The following is a 23,922-nucleotide window of genomic DNA, read 5'->3' on the forward strand; positions in this document are numbered from 1 at the left end:
CTTGTGTTAAACTGTCAGAATGTTAATAAAAAGCAGACTTTTTCCAGAGCTGGTGTCACTGTGACCCCGTCCAGCATGTCACAGATTTGCGTTGTGACTCGGTACAGTTTCATATTCAGGACTCAAACCTGGTCTCTCTCCCCTGCTGTACATTCAGTGACTGACAGACGGGCTCAGGGGGATTTTGGACTGGTCTGCACAAAGATTCATTCATGGACCTCACACTCACCCATAAATCTTACATGATATCACTGTAGCGCACTTCATGTTTTATTAATGCAATCATTTATTTTTTATTTATGTCATATAGGAGCTCAGAGTTTAAAGCCGTGTCCCCTGGCTGAATAAGCTGGATGGCAAAAAATGGATATAAAGTACAAGATGATGCAGATGTATTTAGGATGGTTAAAATGGGGGTGCACAGATGTAACCCAAACAGAAAACATAGTTTTAGTGTGAGAAGAAGTGAGAGAATCATCTTCTGCTCTCAGGGTAGATCGTGACACAAGTTGCCCTTTTTTGAAAGTCTTAATTTGGGTCTCCAAATACAACATTTTTGGGCCATATACGCAGACGCCGTGTGCTCTGTTAGGATGTGAAATTGAATCTAAAATCTTTATTTCTTATCTCAGGGCAAGTTTGACATCCAACATGAAATCACAAAGTATTCGGTGCCAGAAATCAGCGTGAGAGCCATCTGGAAGCTTTCCGGGCATGTCAGATCGTCAATGTGAGATCAGCCAAAATTAAATCATGTTTGGTTTTTGATTTCCGTTCTGAAGTCTCCTCCCACTCGTTTTCAAGTCTTCATGTGGGACGGTCTTTGTATTTTGTTCCTTATTCTGCTTTTCAGGATTAGCTTCCATTTAGGTTTTTCAATTTCTGTTTTCAAGAGTAAGACCTCATGTTTCTTGAATAATTACCATTATTTGAGTAATGCTGGCTCTATAGCGACAGCTCTATGTCCTCAGTTGTTATTCCAGCGTTCCCGTGGCTCTCTGTGTATTGTGTCTGAGTTTTCTTGTCCTTGTTAAGTTTGGTCCTCTTATTTCCTGTTTTACTTACTTTTACTTGTTGTCAATTTCTCCCGTGCCTTGTCTTGATTTTTACTTTCTATCTATTCATTTCCTTGATTGTGTTCAGTTGCCCCTTGTTTCCCTGCTGTTTTCAACTCTCCTGATTAGCCCTCAGAGTGTATAAATAGTCCTGTCTCTTCTTGTTCTTTGTCAGAACATCTGTTTACCTGCCTTCATCGGCGGCCTGGCTAATCACTGAAATGCTAGATTTTTCCTTGTTGCTTGACTTTCCATCAACTTAATAAAAGGTCCATTTTTTGTTACTTTCTGCCTGACTTTTAGAGTCCTGAGTTTGGGCCCTCAACCTGCAATTCACAACATCATCCCAGCAGGACAGATGCTTTTCTAAAGACTGGCTTTTATCCAGTGACTGTGAACAACAGAAGCTGTCATCACAGGTCACCTGCAGCAAAGTTCAACTCAGCTAAAGATGATTCTCAGAGTTTCTGCTGGTGGTATTTTTCAGTTTCATGCAGAGGAGAATATGATAGTTTCACCTGAGTCTCACGAGTATACTGTGACTCAAAGAGATGTGAAGATCTATGGATATATCCATGCTGATGCAAAAAGATAATTACCAGACAGAAGAGTGGCTTCATTATCAGTGCAGTGTTTTAACATAGTTTATTTGTTTCATTTCCTCTCTCTATTAACACATCCCACCAAAACTGCCGTGCTTCTGCAGATTTAGTTTGTTGGGATCAGATCACTCTAATTAAAAATAAGTATATTTAGTGGCTGGACTACATATTTTTCTAGGTTATCCTCTGACAGGGGTCATCGTCCATAAAACCAATAAAACAGAGCTTTTAGTGGTAAATCATCTTTTCCTAAACCTTTAAAGAATGATTGACTGTTGCATGCTCAGTCATTCAAGTAAAGAAACCCCATCAACGTCTAAAATGTCCGAGAACAAGACACCAATAAAGCAACTGTAGTGAGAACTGTGTTTGTTAACTTACTGAAACCTTTTGGAATAAACTTTTTGAAAAATCTCCAGAGAGCAGTTATGTGTCCCTCAAACACAGACCAAAACACCACAATGTAATTTCCAGGAAAACAGGTTGTGTAATTATTAGTCAACTCCACTGCAGAGTACAATATCAACAATGTCTGATTTAATTTCTGCTTTAGAAGATAAAAACAAACTGAGTGGGAACCTTCAGCATTTATCTCAGTTGTTTATACAGAACAAGTCTGAAGAGACTCTCACGCTACGAGCGACCTTCTGCTTCTGAAACCCTTCATTCATCACACCTGCTGGATTCATACCTGCTTCATGTTATTCTAAACTTTAATCCATTGAGATTGACACAATGCTTCACATTCATTTACGTCAGAAAGCTGTTGTTGCTAAGAGCAGTGTGGTGGTGCAGTTTCAAGTTGACAAATGACTTGAGAGGCGCTCAGTGCATCACACTGGGAAACAAACAGATTTTCAACAAGTCTGTCCAGCAGCCAGATTTTCTCTTGCTGGCTGACTGTTACTTGGCTCATTTCTACCTTCCCTCCACAGATGGATTCTGTAATCAGCTAAACATCTCCACGGTTGTGCGTGGATACTGTATTTTAGCATTCTCACAACTAACAGAGGAGATGGCACATATGAAGCAAAATGTTGACAAGCTAATCTTGTCAAGTTTTTATTTGTTGCCGCTACATAGGCTGAACATCTCATTGCACCTCCTAGGCCAGAGTGGACTTGGAGGGAGAAAAAATCTTTGGAGAGATGAAACCAAGATGAACTGGGCAGAGAAAGTATGGAGAAGGAGAGAAGAATGTCACATCATCTGTCAAAGTCTCCTCCCACTCATTTTCAAGTCTTCATGTGTGACAGCCTTACATGCCAGAGCATGTAAGGCTGTCACCAGAGCCAGTGGAGTCCAGTCATTAGTACCAATGTGACTGCTGATAGAAGCAGGGAAATGTTATATTTAAGATATCTGGCCAATCAAAATCATCTGACTTTGGACTGCAGCGTTTTAGATAAGAGTAGTCATGTGACCTTTTTTTCCTATTTTATAAAGCTGTTTGTCACCAAATGTCATTAACCAGAGAAAGCACTCCAGTTCTAGAGTTTTACCTTTTCCCCTATCACTCATACAGTTAAGTCTTATTTCAGAACAGATTCAGTAACAGGACACATTAAAATAAACCTGTTATGAATATACGAAAGGAAAAATGTAGGAAATAAACACTGACAAGCTCTCAAGAATATTTTAAGAATAGACTAAAATATATATATTTAAAATATTCTCTTAGAAATTAGCTAAATTTAGAAGAGAACCTAAAAATTATTTAAATACCAGTAAATTCAGAATAAAATATGTTAATAATTTTTAAAGTCAGTTAAAAACCAAGATGTTGTACTTCTAGTTCAGCTTTTGAAGAGATGGCTCCACACTTTCTTCAAGCACTTTGTTATGATGGAGAATTCAAAGCTCGGTCCCTCAGGGAGCAAAGCAACTTGAAACCAAAACATTTCCACCACTGCAGGTCCTACGAGGTTCTTGCATGAATAGATTTTCTGCTGTGAGGCTGCGAAACAACTGCACGAGGGAGAAGTTTTCTGACAGAAAAAACACAAAATATCCGCTAACAGCTTGAAAAGACTGTGAATGGTGGCCTGTCTTTGAGTTAGCCCTTTGACAGACTGACGACCTGTCCAGGGTGTATCCAACCCTTCCACGACCCTGAATGAGACAAGTGGAAGAAAAGGAAGTCAACAACTTCTAAAGGTAACGATGGATAACTAACTGTTGGTCTCACTTGGGCCCAAAGCCCTGACTCCTGGTTGAAAGTGCTTTATTTGACATCCATCTACTGAATACATATGCTTCACTACTGTTTCTCCCACTGTGGGATGAGCTACGTCTGTACTTTCCCAACGTCTTTTTCCCTCTGGATGCATGCTGTGACATCACATGCCTGTGATTAGAATAGCAATTCTGAAGCTGGAGTTAAAGTAAAAAGGGGTCAGCTGCCAAACATGTCTACTATAACTGCGACCAAACACATGATTCATCTGTCCAGAGGTCATTATTCACAATCAAGATTATGGGCTTGCAAGACTGGAAAATTATACATAATCACAAAATTTCATGTAAATGACATAATGCTATATATGACATGATTTCAGATTTCTCTTAGGTTAATATGGGTGATAATCATGCTGAAACAATGACGACTGCTACTTTCATCTGTGGCAGTTGTGTCACAAACATTCAACAAAAAGGCAGCTCCTCTGCGATTTGTTTCTCAGAAGCCCCTCAGAAATGTATCTCAAAGCCACAGGACACAGCACGTTTAATCTTACCTTCAGATTCCTAATTAAACAACACTGAGCAATCCCAATCTGCGCCCTTTATTAGTGCAGACATATGATAAATGGTAAATGGCCTGTATTCGTATAGTGCTTTACTTAGTCCCTATGGACCCCAAAGAAATATGATAAAACAGCTTTTCTTCAAGTCATGCCCCACAAAAATAATTTAATCTCTTAACTAAAAGCTTTGAGGGTCATGAGTAGATTTTAGAGGAAATGTTTGGCTCTGAATATAACCGATACACACAGCTCCAGACTTCGAAGACTTGACACTTTCCCTTAAAGTTCAAGTTTTAAAAATAGATCCTTTCTCAGCAGGATGAGCACACCTTCTGTCTGCAGCATGATGGACTTAAAATGAACACTTCCATGCCTGAATGACACTAAAAACACAATTATGGTGGACTCTGAGCACCAAGCTTTGACTTTGAAATCATTCTGTTTGTTCTCGCACGACTTCATCTGCTGACCGCCGAGGACCATAAACGTCACCTGAAGCTCTTCTGTGTCTCTGCAGCAGATACACGGTTCTTTGTTCCATTAACAGTTCTTGACATCCATACATGGCCTTTACATGGCCCCTCCTACCAAAACATAAGTTACTACAGCAACTACACCAAGAACATCCACAAGTTATGTTTTTTTTAAGGATTTGTTATGAAGCTATAATTGCATCCCAGAATACCTCCAACACTCTCAGCGTGTGAAGGAGGCAATTTCCTGGACTTTGCCGCCCCGCTGATAAAACCACAATGCTGGTCAGTCGTGAGTCATCCTGCGGCTGCATACACTGACCAGCTACTGTGTGAATTTGTCCTCACACAACAGTAAATCATCCTCTTCAGACACATTTACACAACTGGAAATGCTTGTTGAGTTTAGTGCGGCGAGTCGCGTGACCTGGCTTCTGTGAGAGCAGTCTGCAGTTCGGGCTTTGCGGTTCGAGGTGCTGTGAAGGACCAAAGCTAAAGAAAAGGTGCTTTCATTGACACCGAAATAAAACTGTCAATAGTTTTACAGTCAGCAGAGGAAGACTGAAGACGTGGACTGGAAAATAAATAAATTGTTGTTTTGACTCGGGCAGCCTCAGAGAGAAGGGGGAAAAGTGTAAAGGCCCTTTGAGAGAAGCGAAGAAAGCAACACCTTAAAAAATAAATCAGTCAAGCCAGCATGGGTCCTCCCCCAGAAATGTCATTATTCAGCAACACAGTTGTTGACCAGCTGTGGGTTTTTGGTCCAACACAAGCTGCATGTCCTTGACAGCTGCTCAGAAGTTCAAAGAGACATCAGACAGAATTAAAACCTCCCGTTCAGCTCCCAATCGATCATCTGTCCTCCATTTTAAAGGCTTTTTTTTTCTTTTTTTAGGGCTGCCATTGCTCGCATCCTTGTTTCAGCCCACTTTTCAACCAGTCAGCATTAAGCTGCACATAGCGTAGTCCACACTGAGCTACAGGCTGCTGGGGTTTTGGACAACTGCACACAAGCATGGTAGGGTAAGTTTGAAAGTGCCCTGCATAGGCAAATACGTATGCAAACTGATATGTATGCTGAGCCACGAGTCACAACAAGAAGGCAGCTCACGGGTAGATGTTGTACTGACTAAGCTTTTAGTTTAGTCCTGGGGTTAGTATCTTGCCCAAAGATATACGGCACGCAGACTCGAGCAGCCAGGGATCGAATCAACAACCTTCTGGTTAGTAGGTGATCTGCTCTGCCTCTTGGTGGCAGGTTAAAAATACGATGTCAGACTTTCATTCGTGCATCTCTGGATGGATGTGAAGTGATGGATAAGGATAAGCTTTATTTGTCGGTTGCAGTTGCCTGCAACTGAGATGACAGACCTAGTCGACCATACATACAATATACAAACTTTACATTGGGGAGACAGGTCAGGCTAAGTAGCAAAAAAGGATAGACAATGAAATATGTAATACATATAACTGTCATGACCCTGTGCCTTCTCGGCTGACTCTGTATGGCTACAAGTGTTTTTGTTGTGCTGCGTCTCCCTCTCTCCCCTCCCGCGCACTGCGCTCTACCGGGGCGGAGTCATGACGGCTCCAGCCCCTGGCTCAGACACCTGCAAACAATCATCTCACTCACTTCTTAAGGCGGCTGCTGAGAGTGCTTCCTCGCTGGATTATTGTGTAACACTCGTCAGTGTCATTGCCAATCTGAGCCTTTTTTCCGAGTTTCTTTCGTGCCGCAACTTACCTGTTTTTTCCTCCCTGTGCCAGATTTCTCGCCAGCCTGAGGACCGCCGTTTGGTGAGCTAAAGCCGGAGTCCAAGCTACTTGAGCTTCAGTGGATTATTGTACATAGCCGTCCTCTTCCCGTGCCTGTGTTCCCCGGAGACCCTCTTCCTGTGCCCCCTCACCTGTATATATTCGCACCTGGTGTCTGTGTGTAAATAAATTGTGAACTTTAGTGACGGTCTGCCTCCTGAGCCTGACAATAACACAACAATAAACAATAAACGTGCTGGTGTCCTGTGGCTTTGAGATACATTTCTGAGGGGCTTCTGAGAAACAAATCGCAGAGGAGCTGCCTTTTTGTTGAATGTTTGTGACACAACTGCCACAGATAAAAGGAGCAGTGATATAAGTCTGCCTCCTGAGCCTGACAATAACACAACAATTCAGGAGAAAAAAAGGATTTCTGCTCATAATGACTCAACAAGGGAGGAGGTCTGCTGAGGAGGAAATTTTAGTTTTACATTTTAAATTAAAATTTTATTTTCATTTTCTTTTTTTTCCTTTTTTTTGGGGGGGGGGGGGATTTTTTGGGTGAAATGGCTGGAAGAAAAAGATTTCTCTTGCAAGCTGAAGATCACTTTAATCACTTCTTAAATACTCCACTTCAGCAGCATTTTGCTCTCCTGAGACCTTTTACCCTTCAGAATAAGTTACGTGATACTGTTAACCCACTTCATCAGATGATTTTATGATCACGTCACAAATCAGATCAGCAGATTTTCTCTTTTTGTTTTTTAATTCCACTTCTCAGGACTCCTGCTGCCGGTGCTTCGGTGGCAGGCGGTTGAAAGAAAAATCAAATCCACAAACAAAGGGTGAAAGAAATACTTTCTTCCTCTTCAGCTTAGCTTTGATTTCTTTCCCTGCCAATCCTTGATCACACAAACCCATCCTCCTGGGCTGCAGGGGCTGCTCTCTGTTATCAGGAGGCTATGACATTTGATTCCTGACTTCTGCATTTGCTGCTCCTTATTTTCAGCTCAGAGTCACGCGCTCACCAAGAAACACAGACCATCATTTTCTGTCTACACACAAAAACGAAAGCTTGTTTATTGATGGCGCCTGTATGTTAGGGCTGCACAGCATCTAATAAAGGATTCTTTGGAATCCAGAATTCCTCCTGGAATCAAACTGGAAAACTGCACCATGGTTAGTTTTCAAGCAGCTTTCTTAATATTTTCATAGATGAGCTTTTTCTTGTGCTGTAATTATCACTGCATCATTACTGGAGCCAAACCTCGTGACACAGTCCTCATTTGCCCCTCAGTGCTGAATCAGGCTGATGTTGTTACACGTTAATTAGTCCCATCATGGTTTAAGTACTGAGTTTAAGTTACAGGACAATCTGGCAATTTAATGATACACCATCGACACAGCTGAGACCACCAAAGAGAGACTGCAAAAGCTTGCTAGGAATTCCTGGAGGGAGGAAACGGTGCCCTAGCACCCCCCCCACCCCCCAATGTTTCCCACCTTTAGTTTAGAAAGGGGCGGGGTAGTTTTTACCATTACATTCAGCATTAGATTCAATGGCTATGGGAGTTCATTGTTTCTGCTCACAGATGGATTTCCTCTGAGGTTCAGTTTCTTATATAAAACTTCATAAATGCATGAAATCCAGCTCCCTGTGTGCATTTGAAAACACAGCTAAACATCAAGTCTAATATTCTGTCATGGCTGTCCTGCTGAAGGTCAGCGATCTCTCCATTTTTTACGAGGGTCAGACCTGAAAAAAACTTTTTTTTTCCCACTCAGAGGATGCTAACTGTCGGTTTGGACCTTTCTAGTTCCAACATTATGGAATTTGCTTGTGTACATGACAAAAAATGCGGAGGCTGACCTGCCAGGTGAACACCTGTGAACTGTTATGCATGCACACACTGCATTTCCAGCTGACACATGGTATAGTTTCTCCAAAATCCACCACAGAACTTCACATTTATGTGCTAAAGGGGGGGGGAGGGTGACCCTGAGAGCTCTGTAAACCAGTCAGATGTCAAAGATGTTCCTGCAGGAGTGCATGGACGTTTGGTAGGGTTGGATGTACACAGAGCTCTGTGGATGGCTGCTCGGTGAAGCCTTGACATTTCTTCAATCGTCCATGCTAAATGAAAGGTTGCCTGATAATGAGGACCTAAAACCAGCAAAGGTTTCTGCCTCTGAGTGTTGGCAACAGACAGGCTGAGGGAACAAAACAACTAGTTTTTAATGTGTTCTCACATACTGCGATGTTCAGAGCTTTACAGCCTCTGACCAGCTTTCTGTTGAAGGGTTTGGGCCCCCGGCACCGATCGCCTCATAGGTTTGAGGATTGAAGGGGGTACTTCTGTGCATCATCTTGACGGGAAACGATCTAGGCTCCAATAACCACTCCAATCACCATGCTAATTATGCATTAGGCTTGTTATCCTCTTCAAGGACCTTCAGGCAAGTTAGGAGCCATTATGAGCTCGTTAGTGGCCTTTAGGCTCGTTAGGGGCTCATTAGAGGCCATCAGGGTCAGACACACAGCTGGATCGCTACTCGCAGCTGTGCGATCAGGAAATGAGTTTCCAGTTAACATGCTGATATCATGGTGTTTCAGAGGGACGACGACCGCGTCTGCTGGTAAATAAACGGGAACAGGAGCCCCTGCAGGGCTTCTGATTACAGAGGCTTCCTTTCACGTCATCGAAGGAAATTATTCATTCATTTAGTCCAAGTCACCTTCAGTTGTTTCAACAGTTTTTTAAAGAGAATATCCAAAACAGAGCGATCTGTGGTCAGTGAGATGATCACCACATTCTCCAAACCTAAACTAAACCATTTTTGTACCCACGCTTTTTAGGAAATTATTAATTACATCAGAAAACACCCATACTGCATGACAACCATTTCTAGGACCTAAAATATTGATAGATTTCATATCAAATCTGCCGTCTGCTTCACTCTGTCCCTATAGGCAAATTCTACACAAATGGACCTCATAGAGCTTATTATTGGACAGATGGATGGATGGATGGATGGATGGATGGATGGATGGATGGATGGATGGATGGATGATGGATGGATTATTATTGGACCACATTATTTATGCCATTACTTTTAGATTTAAAGTGCAGTAACTGGAGTCTGTGTATAGCCAAATTATAGATTTTACTTATTTTATCACCATTATTGCTTCTATATTTAGGTTGAATTAAAAAAAAAACGTGATAAGTTCGTTAAGTAGTTAAGCAGTCCCTCTAAAGTGTACAATGCTGGTGTGATAGATGGTACAAACCCATAAACCATAGTAGGATGAAGGTACAATCAGGTAGTTGCATCTTTGGGTCTGCTGAGGTCATCATCAAACAACGAGTGGATGTCCACGTGCCTACCAGATTTTTTGCAGCTACACAGACTTGTCCAGAGAGCAGCTCTGCTGCTCCTCAGGTGAACTGTCTGCATCTACAACAGAGTATAATCACCATTCAGTGCCTCAGTCACGAAGGCCTACAGAAAGTCTGGCAGTTATAGCAATCTGTTAGGGATGGCAGCAGTCACAGGGAGGCTTCCAGTGTAGCAGTGCATGCCTCTTTGCAACCAGTTTCATACAACGACTGCAGGATAGTCAGGCAAACACGCGTCTTTCCATTACAGTCGATGGTTGGAGACCGACAGGTCTCCTTGCCTGTGTGACTGAGGCCTGTGATACTCAATGAACAGCGCAACAAGATCTCAGTCTTCCTTGACTCGTGCATATTTGGTCTCCTGCACGCTTCTGTAGACATCTGTAGATATCCTGCAGATATCGGGAACAGCTGTGTGGATAGCTTCAGGTACCTTTGGGAAAGCATGAGCACAGCTTCAGAAACATTTACCAAAGTTTACGCAGAAAAAAACAGAGGCTGAAGCAAGGTGTTGGAAATCCTTCTCTTTCCTTTTGATTATTAATGTTGGATGGATCCACAAAACATGCAAACACCAAAGTCAACAGATAAACAGAGAGTGAAGACAGACCTCCTCCGACAGCCTGATGCTGTATTAATGTACATCTGCTCCTGTTTCCTTTCTTCTTCTGAGTTTGCATGCAAAGGTCAAACCCTGGATTTAGAGAGGATTCCAGCTGCATTACCATTCTGCAGACTTGATCTGGTCCCATGCATTTCACATAAAGTACTGACCTTTACCTTGACTGTACAAGACAAGCACACACAGACACGCATGCACTCGAGATCCGTGACCTTCAATCAGAGCAGAAGTATCTCTGTTTGTGCTTCAGTTTCTGCTGTTGGCTCGGGTCTTTAAAAGCATCACATATGCACACACAGCGTGATCAGACCAAATGCATAGCAGTTAAAACACAGGTTGCTGAAACTGCAAGTCACGCTCATGATGCTGATGAAGAGCACAGAAATATTTTCCTAGATTTTCCTGAGAGACTAGTTTACCATTAAAGCTTTTTAAATGACTTATGATGCACCTCATTTCAGTGGGACTGGAATGATGGATGCATCACAGGGTGAACCAGAAGACTATGGCTCACCTCATGCAGTTTGTTTTCTTCCTTCCATGTTTCTCTTTTCATCTATTGGTTATGTTTGGGAGAACATGGTGATTTGATTTTAATTATTTAACACCACCCTGCATGTTTAAGTGTCAGACCAATTGCATTATATGCATAAACCTAAGATCCTGAAAACACCCCTGCAAAGATCAGTCATGCTTGGTTAAAGAGGCACTAACTGTCTGTGAATGAGGGCCTGAACGTGCTTACTGTCGACCTCGATGCTGCTTTTGTGTATCTAAATCTATCATTAGTTAAGTGGCAGTAAATCAGCCGAGGCTGATAGAAAAAGTTCTAACGGTGATGCTAGAGCAAAAGCAAGTCACAGTTCTGCAGAACATTTTAATGTCTCAGAGTAAATTTTGGACACTAAAAGCAAAGAAAGTGGTGAAAAATAAAAGTGCTGTGCAGAATATTAGGATGCTGATGTAAAACTAACCATCTGTCCTGAGCTCACAGTGAATAATTAAAACCAGAATAAGTTGTAAGTAGCAGCATATTTGAGCTGAAAGTTGACTTCATTCATCTGTTCAAATGGCAATTTATGATCCCAGTTTGGACTGACGGCCACTTGTAAAGCAAACGCTGATGTTTCCCTCTGTTCACTTTCACTTTCTCTCTGACTCACTCTGCGCTCAGCGCTGCCTTCATCTCATCAAGTGAATTGTAAGCTGGATTAAAAAGAATCCACTTTTTCACATACAGATGGCCTCGTGTGCACGGCTCGCAGAGTGTGAAGTATGACACAGCATCAATTCATACGTTTCCCACACTTTCCATTAACATTTAACCACCAAGCACATGATCGATTCATAACCTGTTTAACATACCTCAAAACCAAATAAAGATCCAGCAGGTGCGATGCCCGGACTCAAACCTGTCACCCGCACAGAGTGAGATTTTAGACAGAGGTGTGGGTCATAAAACAATTATTTCATACGAGCCACTGCAGTGTCACAGTATATGTAGCAGGTTATCACATTAGTGAGAGCACTCTGTCACTCCCAGCTCATCATTTTTTACTGTGTCACATCCAATCAAAAACGACCAAACAACAGGTTTTTGGCGGCTAAAACTAAAGTGAGGTCCAACGGTGAGAGTCTACAGCCGTCTGTGAGACAAGGTGGAGGCCCTGTCATGGTTTCAGCTGCATGTCAGTCAGTGGTTTTGGAGCTCTTTGATAAACTGATGAATCATGAACACATGAAAAGTACCATCAGATTTGAATCCACTATGCAGTAACATGTGAAAAGCATCTGATTGGTTGTGTTTCCATGTTTCAATAATTGCTGCGCCTGTTTCTGTTTTTCTTGCAAAATATAAAGAAATCATGGTGGTTCAAGACTTTTGCACAGTACTGTACCCCCCAAAAATGGACTTGAAAGGTCTGTAAAATGAGCACCTTGGCGAGGTGCAGTGTGATTAAAAAGGTGATAGGTGTGAATGAGAATTGATAAACTCTCACAGGTCCCAAATGAAACAACAAGTACGAGTTTGTCCACTAGACGAACTCTGATCAGCAGAGTGATGACCACTGCAAGACTGATGAACGTCATTCAATATCAAAAGCCTTTTATCAGTCTGCCAGCTCTCAGACAACTGGAAATGTGGGTTTACTGGATTTTAGAGGAGTTCACGTGCCAAGCTCTACAGAGCAAGATCCTGCTTGTTGTATCGATCTAAGACTACATTTTAACTTTATTCGCACTTATCTGAAAATCCAAGCTTCTCTCATACCCGCCTGCGGTCCAGCGCATACACTTTATTGGATGTTACGCTGCTTTATGTGGTTTATAAATGTCGTGGGCAAATTGAATTTCACTTCAGAAGCCCATTAGTCCCTGTTGCGCCCGCAGGGAGATGTGGCTGTCAGCTTCGGTTTACGTCCCCAAACGCATCGTGGTTCTGGCGTTTTCTTGTTTGTTTCCAGACGGAGCTGACCTTGGATTCAAAGCACAGATAACTCTCTGCTTTATCTCATCACGGCGGGTTGAAGTGAGTCAGAGGGCAGAAGATTTCACAGAGAATTAGGCCGTTAGGAGATAATTAAAGGAGTGTTTCATGCATCATCAGATTGGTTTCTCTGCGTTGTTCAGGCTCGGAGTGATCGCTGGGCAGGAGTAATGAGATGACGAGCGGAAAGGAATTAACATGTTTCACGGTGAAAGAAAGCAGTGTTGGAGCCTGCATACACACACACACACACATGCACACACACACATATACGTCGCTGAGAGCATAAATTAAAAAGTTGTTCTCCTCTGAAGCGCAGGGACAGCAGCCGCATAGCTCCACCCGTCAGAGGACAGCCACGACAGGATTTACAGGGAGAGGAGGTGGTGTAGTAGCTACTGCTGAAGTATTTATCGATGAAAATGGAAATGCTTTTGAGAACTTCAGAAGGCCAGCTCTGTTTGCTCAGCTGTTTGCATTTGTCTAATATCTCATCACACTGCAGCGCTGCTGACAGCTGGGCTTTAAAGCAACTCATCATGACACACATTAAAGCTGCCATCCCTGCAAACCTCGATCTACAGTTTGCATACAGGGCAAACAGGTCGACAGAGGACGCCATAATAACAGCTCTTCACTCAACCCTCACACATCCAGACAGTAGTAACACCTATGTGAGAATGCTATTTGTGGATTTCAGCTCTGCCTTCAATACAGTTCAATCCCACAAACTGGTTAATAAACTAAGCTAATTAGGACTCAGCAGCTCACTGTGCAGCTGGACTTGGACTTCCTGAGCAACAGACCCCAGGACGTCAGAATGGGAGCGCACACCTCCTCCACCCTCACTCTGAACGTAGGTGTCCCACAGGGGTGTGTCCTCAGTCCCCTCTTATACGCACTTTTCACCCATGACTGTTTGACAACAACAATGAATCAGCCTACAGAGAGGAGGTTCAGCATCTGAAGCAATGGTGTGAAAACAACAACCTGCATCTGAATACAGCCAAGACCAAGGACTTCAGAAGAACAAAGCGATCTGAGCACTCTAGAAAACTTTAAGTTCCTCGGAGTCCACATCTCGTCCGACGTTACCTGGTCCACAAACATTTCCCACCAGGTAGGGACAGCACAACAAAGGCTGTACTTTCTCAGGAAACTGCGTCAGGCCCAGTTACCCCAGAGACTGCTAGTAAACTTCTACCACTCCACCATCGAGAGCCTTCTGACTTACTGTTGCACCACACTCTGGTTCAACTGCCCTACCTCCACCCTCAACTGCACTGCCAACACACATGGACATTACACTTTATTTATAAACTGTATTTCTATGTATACTTTAATGCAACCAACATCCCTACCTCTTTAAACTGTATTTGTTATACTGCTATTTATTATAGTTGCAACAGCACCCCCCCTCCCCCGCCTCAATGTGCAATATCACCCCCCCCACACACACACACTCGATGTGCAATATCACTGATCACACTGCACCTCACAGTGCACCTGCTCCTCGAATGGCATGTATGTGTGTGTATGTATGTACGCATGCATATATGTATGTATGTGCGTGTATGTATGCATGGGCGTATCCGTATGTATTCAGGTGTATGTATAACTTGTACATATCTTTCTTGTGTAAATGTAAATTTGTCTGTGTTATTGTGTAAATACTTATGCGACTGTGTACTTCAGACACATGGAGAGATGCCAAACTGCCTTTCATTGTTTTTGTAACAATGACAATAAAGAGCTATTCTTCTTCTTCTTCTCTTAAAAGCAGTGCTCCTGCTTATGTGACAGCAGATTTTTACATTTATTTTATGGAATCCAAGTAAACTGTAGCTCTCAGCAGATTTTCCAGTCTAGATCTCAAGAGCCTGTTTTCATTCCTGTGGCATGAGTTTGTCCAAACCTTCAGTACCTGATCGCCATTCACTCCCGGCTCTTCCAGCGAGCCAAAGAGTGTTTGACCCCAAACCATAATCTGTTCCTGCAGCTGACCCAGTTTTCTCAACACAAAGCAAACACACTGTCATAATCCTGGGACTCTGATCCAGCGTTTTCAGTTTACATTTTGAGTTCTTAAGTTATTCCTTGAAATACGGTAAGTAATAGGATTAACATTTGGTTGCCTTAAGTCTAGTCTAGTTATCCTTCACTTAGGTCTTCTTCGTTAGTCTGTCATGTTTCTTTTCTTCCAGCTTGTGTTATCATGCCTACATTGTTCCATGCTGTTTTTTGAAAGTCTGTGTCCTGTGTCAGTGTAGTCAGCTTTGCTTCCTTTGTCTCGTTATGTCAGATTAGCCTCAGCTGTTTCCCCATGTGTTTCCACTTCCCCTGATCACCTCCTGTGTGTATTTAGTCTGTGTGTTTTCAGTCATTTCTTGTCAGATTGTCTGCTTCGTTTCCAGGTCATGAATTCATGTGAAGTCCTTATGGTTCAGTTTTCTCATATCAGGTTCTAGGTCCATGTTCTTGTTTTGGGTTTTTTTTATTTAGCTCACCCAGTTTAGTTTATTGTTAGTCTTGCCTTTGCCTTTTGCTTTGTACCTTTGTCCAGCCTACAATAAACGGCTTGTTTTGAGTTCCCATTAGTTCCCATTAAGTTTGTTTCTATGCTTTGGTTTGTCTGCACCTGGGTCCACTATTGGCACTCCACACAATTTGCCTCTGCACACTGTGACACACACGGTGACTGAGAGCCAACTCCAACACACCTGAACCCTAGCCTTCACCTGCCCTACCTCCACCCATGTAACGCAGCCTTTATACGCTTCATTACCTACACCTGTTCACCTGCTCATTAGTGCAAATATCTAATCAGCCAATAAGATGGCAGCAAATCAGTGTATTCTGGCACATACAGGTGACCTGTTCAGACCCAGCAGCAGAAAGAGGAAAAAAAGGAACTGAAGTCTAAGGTTGGAGGAGAATGGCCAGACTGCTGTGAGCTGATAGGAAGGAAGAGGGAACTCAAAAACACTTGTTAAGACCAACGTATGCAGAAGAGCATCTGTGAATGCACAACATGTCAGATGTCAAAGCGGCAGAAGACCATACAAGGTGTCACTGCTGTCACCTAAGAGCAGGAAACTGAACAACATAAGACCGGAGTAATGTTGGTCTGATGAGCCTCCATTTCTGCTGTCGTGATCGGAAGGTGGGGTCAGGTGTAAACAGTGTGGATCCATTCTGCCTTGGATCGGTCGTTCCGGCTGATGGTGGTGTGATGGAGTCACTGAGACTTTTACAGCTGAGCATCATTTAAACACCACCGCCCGCCTGAGTGTTGTCAGTCACCACGCCCCTCCCTGTATGACCACAGTGATGGCTGCTTCCTGCAGGATAACACATCGTGTTGCAGATCATCTCAAATGGGTTTCCTGAACACGGAGATGAGTTCGCGGCACTCTGGTGTTCTCCACACTCACCGATCTCAGTCCAGCAGTAATGTTGCTGCTGCTCCTGATAGTCCTGATGCAAACCATTCCATGACTCCACCTGCAGGACGGATGAAGCTGGTGGGTTGTGTTGTTAACCTGTTAACTAAACCCACACTTACAGCTTGTGCTTGAACCCACAATACTTCCAAACATCTCAGCGTGAAGCCTGACATCTTACATGAAATCGCTCCACATGACAGACGCTGTGCGCTCTGGCTCTATGTCGTGTTGTTACCTGATTAAAATTTAATGCGGCACAATGCACTTAACCTTTGCTGGTTAAATTTTTATGAATGGCAAACATAAGAAATGTTCAACGTGGTGTAAATGTGCATTATGTCGAGTGGGAATATGTGTGGGAATAAACCCACACTCTGGCTGTTTCTGATGACCTCGATCTCATTTCCTTCTACGCTCTCTCTCACCTCATCTTTCCACCACATTCAGCTTTTTAACCAGAATTTTCTGATTCCTTCTTGTCAGCTGCTGCTCATCCCTGTCTCTCCTCCTCCTTATAAATCACAGTAAACATGTACAACCCACACACACCTGTGCATAGACCTGAATAACAGGCTGGGCTCGGACCTTAAACGTGTCAGTGGTCATTCATATTTAATGTCCAGAATGAACCGCTGTGGGGGGCAGAGCTGTTTCTGTGTGTGTGGATCCTCACTGCTGTAAGCTTCACTGTGATCTGAGCCAGCTCTGCCAGCAGCTGAAGACTGCCCAAACATCCCAGAGTCCTTATCGTATAGCAAACCATCAAAAATACACAAAAACTTATAGCCCTGCTGAGTCTGAAGGTACTGGCTGATTTAATAATGGATTGCATTTATATAGCACTTTTCAAGACCCTGAAAGCACTTTACATTACAATTCCACTATTCATTCACACACTGGTGGAGGCAAGCTACAGTTGTGGCCACAGCTGCCCTGGGGCAGACTGACAGAAGCGAGGCTGCCATGTCGCACCATCGGCCCCTCTGGTCAACACCAGTAGGTGAAGCGTCTTACCCAAGGACACAACGACCAAGACAGACAGACAGACAGACAGAGATGAGGATCGAACCAGCAACCTTCCCATGACAAGATGAGCTTCCCAACCCCCTGAACCACGATTGCCCACGAAAGTCGAATATGTCAACCAAAAGATTTCCTTCACATTTGTTATGTGTAGTTATTTATGAGAAAATTTATTAATCCAGTTTAAGGTCCGTGTTTTGGTCGTGTCTCAAGCATTTTAGGAAACATCAGCGTCATGGCTGAAGGATGTTTCAGCATCTCTTCTTTACTTTTTTACTGTCGCTTATCAGCAATTATCAATGTAGTGTCTGCAAACAGTTAATATCAGCCAATATCATCACTATTAATATATCAGTCACATCACGTTTTGCAGAGAGAAGGACCAAATGCAGACTCTCGGGCAGGCAAACAGGTTAACTTAAAGCAAGTCAGTAAATGAATTTTTAAAATATCCAAACAGTCAAACATAAAGTTCAAAAACTGTAAATTAACTGAAACCTTAAACTTGAAAATACATGAGGGCTGGAAACCAGGAGAACAGCCAGCGACTGTGTACACACAGAGGGCCAATCAGGGAAGTGGAGACTAGTGGGAAAACGAAACACAGCTAAACTGAATCACAGAAGATGAGCTGAAACAAAACTAAAGTAAAACAGGAAGTGTGATAACTAAACAGGGAAAAATCAAGAATGAAACTGTAAGCATTAAACAAACTCTGATTCATATAGGAAATTTAAACGACCCAACGAGAAGGCCCAAAAACTCAAAAACACTGGATGAACTGACAGCTAAGGCTCTCCCAGAAACGTCCACACTTCCTAAAAATAAGTCTGACTCAATTACAACAAACCCCACAGAGTCTGAGTCTGCTGGGTTAATTCCACAGAGGGAGTGAAGAAATGAAGGTGAAAAGAAATTAAAGGGGAAAGGAGTTCAGAGTGCAACAGTGGAGATGGAAACATGCAGAAAATGAATGAGTTCAAGAAAACATTGAATGATATGAAACTGATTCTGAGGCAGCCAAGTATTCATCTCATCATTATCTTGTAATAATATTAAATTAATATAAAGAAACATAAGTAACCACCAACATGTCTTCAGTCTGGTCCAGACTGCAGGTTTTAAACGCTGAAGCAGCATCAGTCATGAGCTGCCTGTAATGTCTGGAGAGAGACTTAACGTGGGTCGATGCCACATCTCCAACACGCCAAGGTCACGAGATGGAACTTGGAGAGAGAACCTGCTGCTCTGAGTCTGTGTCACATTCAGCTCTACAGTAAAACCACAATTACTGTGAGTTTTAAGGAGGAAGAGCACCGAATTATCAAAGATAACAAAACGTCTGGCCTTAAAAGTCAAACAGCAGTCACTGATTATTGATCCAGTCAGCCAAGCACACCCACCAAGCTTATCTGCAACACCTCAGAGTTTCTGAAAGTCTCAGTGAGAAACTCTGATGGTCTGATTTTAAACTGCTGACAGTGGTTTTCTGCACTTTGTCAAACAGTTTCATTCGCTGAGGGTGAAACTCATTAAAACTCATTAAAAGGTTAAGAGCGCCTCTTCCACGCCTCTACGCTGCAGTCCTGCCAAGCTTTTTCTCATCCTCAGAGTTTCCTTCATTTCTCGGACATTATCTAACACTCATCAATGCTGTGCCACAAATCAGCTTAAAGCGGCTACATTCATACACACAAGGCTCCAGAGGCTCTTTGTCTGCAGTTCCAGATAAATGGCACATTCACATGCAGTCATTTTACAGCAGTTTAATCTAATGACGTCTGCTCCCACAGAACATCATCGCTGAACATCGCAGGCTAATTAGATGACTCACTAATATTTTCCCACACTGAGAAAGTGTGCACTGCTTTTTCAGATTCATTCAGCTGCTGCACACTAATCAGGTTACATTGGAGAGCTGCACCTCATCCGTGCGATCACAGTCAGAGCACAGAGTCCTGCAGCAGCCGGCGGACCGATCCGCCCTAAAAGTGGAGATGACCGCGAGGCGATAGACGGCTGTCAGGGTTCTTACAGGGGTGTGAGGACATTGAAGCCAAAGTCTGAGAGAGCTCGCATGCTTTAAATCAATCAGCACATCTGGCAGTTTTCATCTCCTGTGAATCACATTTAAAAAGTTCAGCGTATGGTTTTTCTGCCAGCTTCAACCGTGAGTGTGATGGATTCAATCTGACTGTGTGACCTTACCTCTGAAATATCGACCAAGCATGAAACAGAACATGTTTAATAACGTGCTACACCTTCCGCTCAGCCTGCTGGCGTTATATGCTCCGTAAAACTATCAGCTGTAACAGGTGCTTTCATTTTAACCTCCTCATTTTTCATTTGACACTAAAAACTGCTTCAAATTTGAATCATTGAGTTTAACAGTTTCACGCAGTGCCGTGAAGGACCAGAGTGGCACTGCTGGTGTCACACTGTAGCTCTGTGATTTTGGCCCCCGTGATTCTCCTACCTGTCAGCGCTGAGCGCAGTGAGCGTGAACACCGACACCCCGACCGAGGTGAGCTGGATGACGGGGATGAGTTTGCACGCCGCCTCTCCGAACACCCACTCCTCGGAGAAGTAGCGGAAGGCGTCCACGGGCACGCAGGTGACCAGCAGCAGCAGGTCTCCCGCCGCCAGGCTGGAGATGAAGATGTTGGGCACGCTCCTCATGGCGCTGTTGGTGATGAAGATCTTCACCAGCGTGATGTTGCCCAGCAGACCCACGACGATGATCAGAATATACACGGAGGTCATCACGCAGCGCACCACGAAGTGTACGGTCTCCGCGCCGTCCGCGGACGACCACGGGCCGGGTACCTCAGTGGAGTTGGGGCTCAGTGCCTCCGCGGGAAGGTTCGAGAGGAACTCGTCATCCATGAGTGCGCACGGAGGAGCACTCCACGCGAAGGTCGACCGCTTTTGCGCAAAGGGAAGCTCGCGCGTAAAGCCGCAGAGACAGCAGGGGTGTGTGTGTGACGGTGCTGGGGTGTGTGGGTGTAGGGGGGTCCACACCGGCACCAACGACCAGAGAGACGAAAAGTTTTCCAATAGCTGCTCCTCCGAGAAGCTTCTGAAGGCAGAGAGGAAGCTGACGCGCGTAAAGAGGGGGGAGGCACCGCTGTCTCTCCCCCCCTCTCTCACACCCGCAGTCGGGGGGGGGGGCGAAAGTTTGAGGTGAGACCCGGGCTCATGTTTTAATCTTCCATTATCATTTTTATCATTTTAGCAGGTTTTTTACGTTTGAAATTTTTCCCCCCAAGGATTTCTTCCTGAAAATTTGAGTTTGATCTTTTTATTTCTACTAAGTTGATCTGGAATTTAAATGAAATCCATGAGTGCAGACAGCCTCAGATTTCACTCAAACGGAATCATTTTAATATTTTAGTTTTTAAGCCTGTTTTTAATTCACCTCAGTAAAAAATATTCCTTCATATTAATCTCGTTTGTTTTGATTTCATAAGAATCTCAGCTCTGAGCAGGTTTATTTCACCGAGCTGCCAGGCTGGAAAAGACCAAACTGAAACATGTTTTATATTCAGTCCAGTTTTTATCTTTGCTTCATTTAAATGTTTCTGGCACCCAGTTTGAGCTTTTTGATGATAGCCTCAGTTCTTTTTCCATTTTTCTCACAAAGAAAAAGAAACAGTAAAGCAGTGAACATGTCACAGATTTAGAACAATGTATATCCCGTGGTTACACGGACTTTAGTTTCTCGTCCACCTCTTCTCTCCTCTTTCATCCCGTCATCACTTCGGTTTTATTCATCATCAATTGTCCATTTTCCTCTTCCTTGTTTCAGCCTTCCTCCATCTATGCTGGGGTCACTTCATCCTCTCGGTGATTGCAGGAGGGGAGATTCAGAGTTCAAATTTTTGTTTTTTCATTCCAGATTTGATTCCTTCTTTGAATTTCCCTCCAGCAGAACCTGCAGCTCGGTTGAGAAGTGCCTGCGGTGAATTTGAGAGAGGAGTGATGAATCACTCTGCCTGTTGATGCTGTTTATGATCTTATTTGTTCATTTGCTTTCAGAGTCACGTTCCCACTGACAACAGATCAAAAGCCGCATATAGGCGACGAACGAGGTTAACAAACATCCGGGTATGTTGTACCTTATCTTTGGCAAAAACCTACATCCAGTCTTTATGTAAAGAAAGAAGGAAAAGCAGCCTGTCTTCCTGTAGGTGGAAGCGTATACAGCATCACTGAACTATGTCAGAGCATCAGCGTCATCTATAATCGTGTCAAAAGCATTTTGTGTTTTTAGGTGTAAAACGTTTGACATCGGACCTATGCTGCATATTTTAAAAAAACAAAGCTGTCTTCTACCTGTGCTCGTGCATAGGCAGAACAGAGCTCTGAGGTCAGCTCGTCTCCAGAAGTGCTTTAAAAAGTTGAAAGCTGGCGGAAGAACAAACAGCAGATCTGTGTATCAGGAGATATTCCCTGAACATGACCCGTGACTTCTTTAAGTTTTTTCCATCCTTCCTGCCACTTTTCTAACTTCTGTCCTGGAGCTGCGAGGTTGCAGCTGAAGGCTGCCGTCTCTGCGTTCCATCATTCAAATGGACAAATTCACTTTAAAATTCGCTCTCGGCGGCTGAGCGTAGCTTTGTCTGTCACGGCCACAGATGGCCGAGTCAGAAGTGCTGCAGAGTCATTTGATCCGATGTGATTTTCTTTAAAAGAGCCAATCTGTCGTCTGATCGCTTTCATGTCAGGTTCGCATAATTACAAACTACGCATGGGTGTAATTAGAAACCAGCTTTTATCGACTGACTTATTTTTCCTCTGAGATCACTTTTAAGAGCAGAAACTGTTAAAGATGCAGGTCATTCCTCCTCAGCTCTCTGTAGCTGTTACAAAAACGCAGCCAGCAGCACCTTCAGTCAAGCGGCGTCCCATTATTATTATTATTATTATTATTACTGTGATTGCAATGGAGGCATCATTTTGGGCTTCATTTTCCAGGGGTTCAAATTTGGAAGCGGAGCAGGTGAAAACTTTCAGGGCATATTCCAGCAGCACCTCTGCGGTCGCTAAGGCTGTCATTAAAGCTGCAATTCACAGCTCAGATTAGGTAGAAATAAAAGTCCTTTTTTATTTGGGGGTTTCTGGGACCTTGCTGACCTGGTGACCTGATGAGCTTCTAGAATGACTCTTGTCAGCTGAGAGCACACCTGGTGATGTCAGCCTGGTGCTTAACCTTTCGATGTTTAATCAGGAAGAGATTGTCTGAGTAAAATTATCTCTGTTCCCAACAGTCACCCAGGATTTATCTGTTCGTCTTCACAAAAACACGGCAGCTGTAACCAAACACCTCTGGACTGAAGCTAAAGCGCCCAGATCTCAGCAGGTCCCAGTTCCACAGTGAAGGCTATGAGCGACGAGGTCAGCGGCTGATGCGGACGCGCGTCTGCTGTTAGAACTCTGGAAAGCACTGAAAGCGGGCTGTCAGTCGTTCTGACAAACTTCTCTGCTGCAGAGGAAACCTGCAGTCTGCTGCCACAGTCGACTGTGGACGGGCTTCTCTCTTCCCCTCAGAGCGATGGTTCAGCATTACATCTCACTCTCTGCTCCCACAAACATCATTACATGATCTGTGCTTTGAGAATCAACGCCCCTAACCTCAAAAACCATGTCAGTGTTTGAGTTAATCACGCCATCGATTCTTGTTACATTCAGTTTCATCTCAGCATCCGTCCACTCTACATTTATTATTATTATGATGATGATGATGATGATTATCATTATTATTTGACCAGGATGTCCCACTGAATCTCTAAGAATGGAGACCTGACCAATGTAACACTGCAAACACACAACATCAGCTACATGACTGACAACGTGATATACACCACACACCTACAATATGAAACACTAGTGACCTCCCAAGAAACACATCCACACCCCCTTCACTGCGTTCCTGCTTTTTCTTTCAGCAGTAGGCCGACAAACATATCAGCGCTACTCATAAAGAGGACGATATTGAGTGAGAGACTTTGCATTTGGAATAAAACATGGAGACGCAGGAGGTATTAAAACTGAGGAGGCACACCACCATCATCACAGGCAAAAAAGTGGCTTCAGCAGAATAAAAGTAGAAGCTAAATTTATTTCTACATTTTTTATTCCATTTATTCTTATGAAACATTTTCCTTCACATAATTTTTGTGTTGTTTTTGTGGTTCTGGAGAAAAGAAAGAAGAATCCACTAAAGTCCATTGTCAGTTTTTATTGAGAAACAAAGTCTGAGTCGAACTTTTGGAGTTAAAATAAATAAATATTATTAACAATATTAATATCT

At 43.3% G+C, this 23,922-nt stretch overlaps 1 protein-coding gene across 1 annotated transcript in view; it reads right to left on the reverse strand.

Annotated features, from left to right (window-relative positions):
• nmbr (neuromedin B receptor) overlaps positions 1-20,700 on the reverse strand; it is a 75,758-nt gene extending 55,058 nt beyond the window's left edge. The window contains exon 1 of the mRNA XM_005937630.3: positions 20,086-20,700. Within this exon, the coding sequence (XP_005937692.1) occupies positions 20,086-20,495 (410 nt within the window). The 5' untranslated portion in view covers positions 20,496-20,700. The remainder of the gene's footprint in view (positions 1-20,085) is intronic.
• Between the last annotated feature and the right edge of the window lie 3,222 nt (positions 20,701-23,922).

This window comes from Haplochromis burtoni, unplaced genomic scaffold (genome assembly GCF_018398535.1).
Source record: "Haplochromis burtoni strain Fernald_Lab_line unplaced genomic scaffold, NCSU_Asbu1 Contig_232, whole genome shotgun sequence".
Taxonomy (NCBI): Eukaryota; Metazoa; Chordata; class Actinopteri; order Cichliformes; family Cichlidae; genus Haplochromis; species Haplochromis burtoni.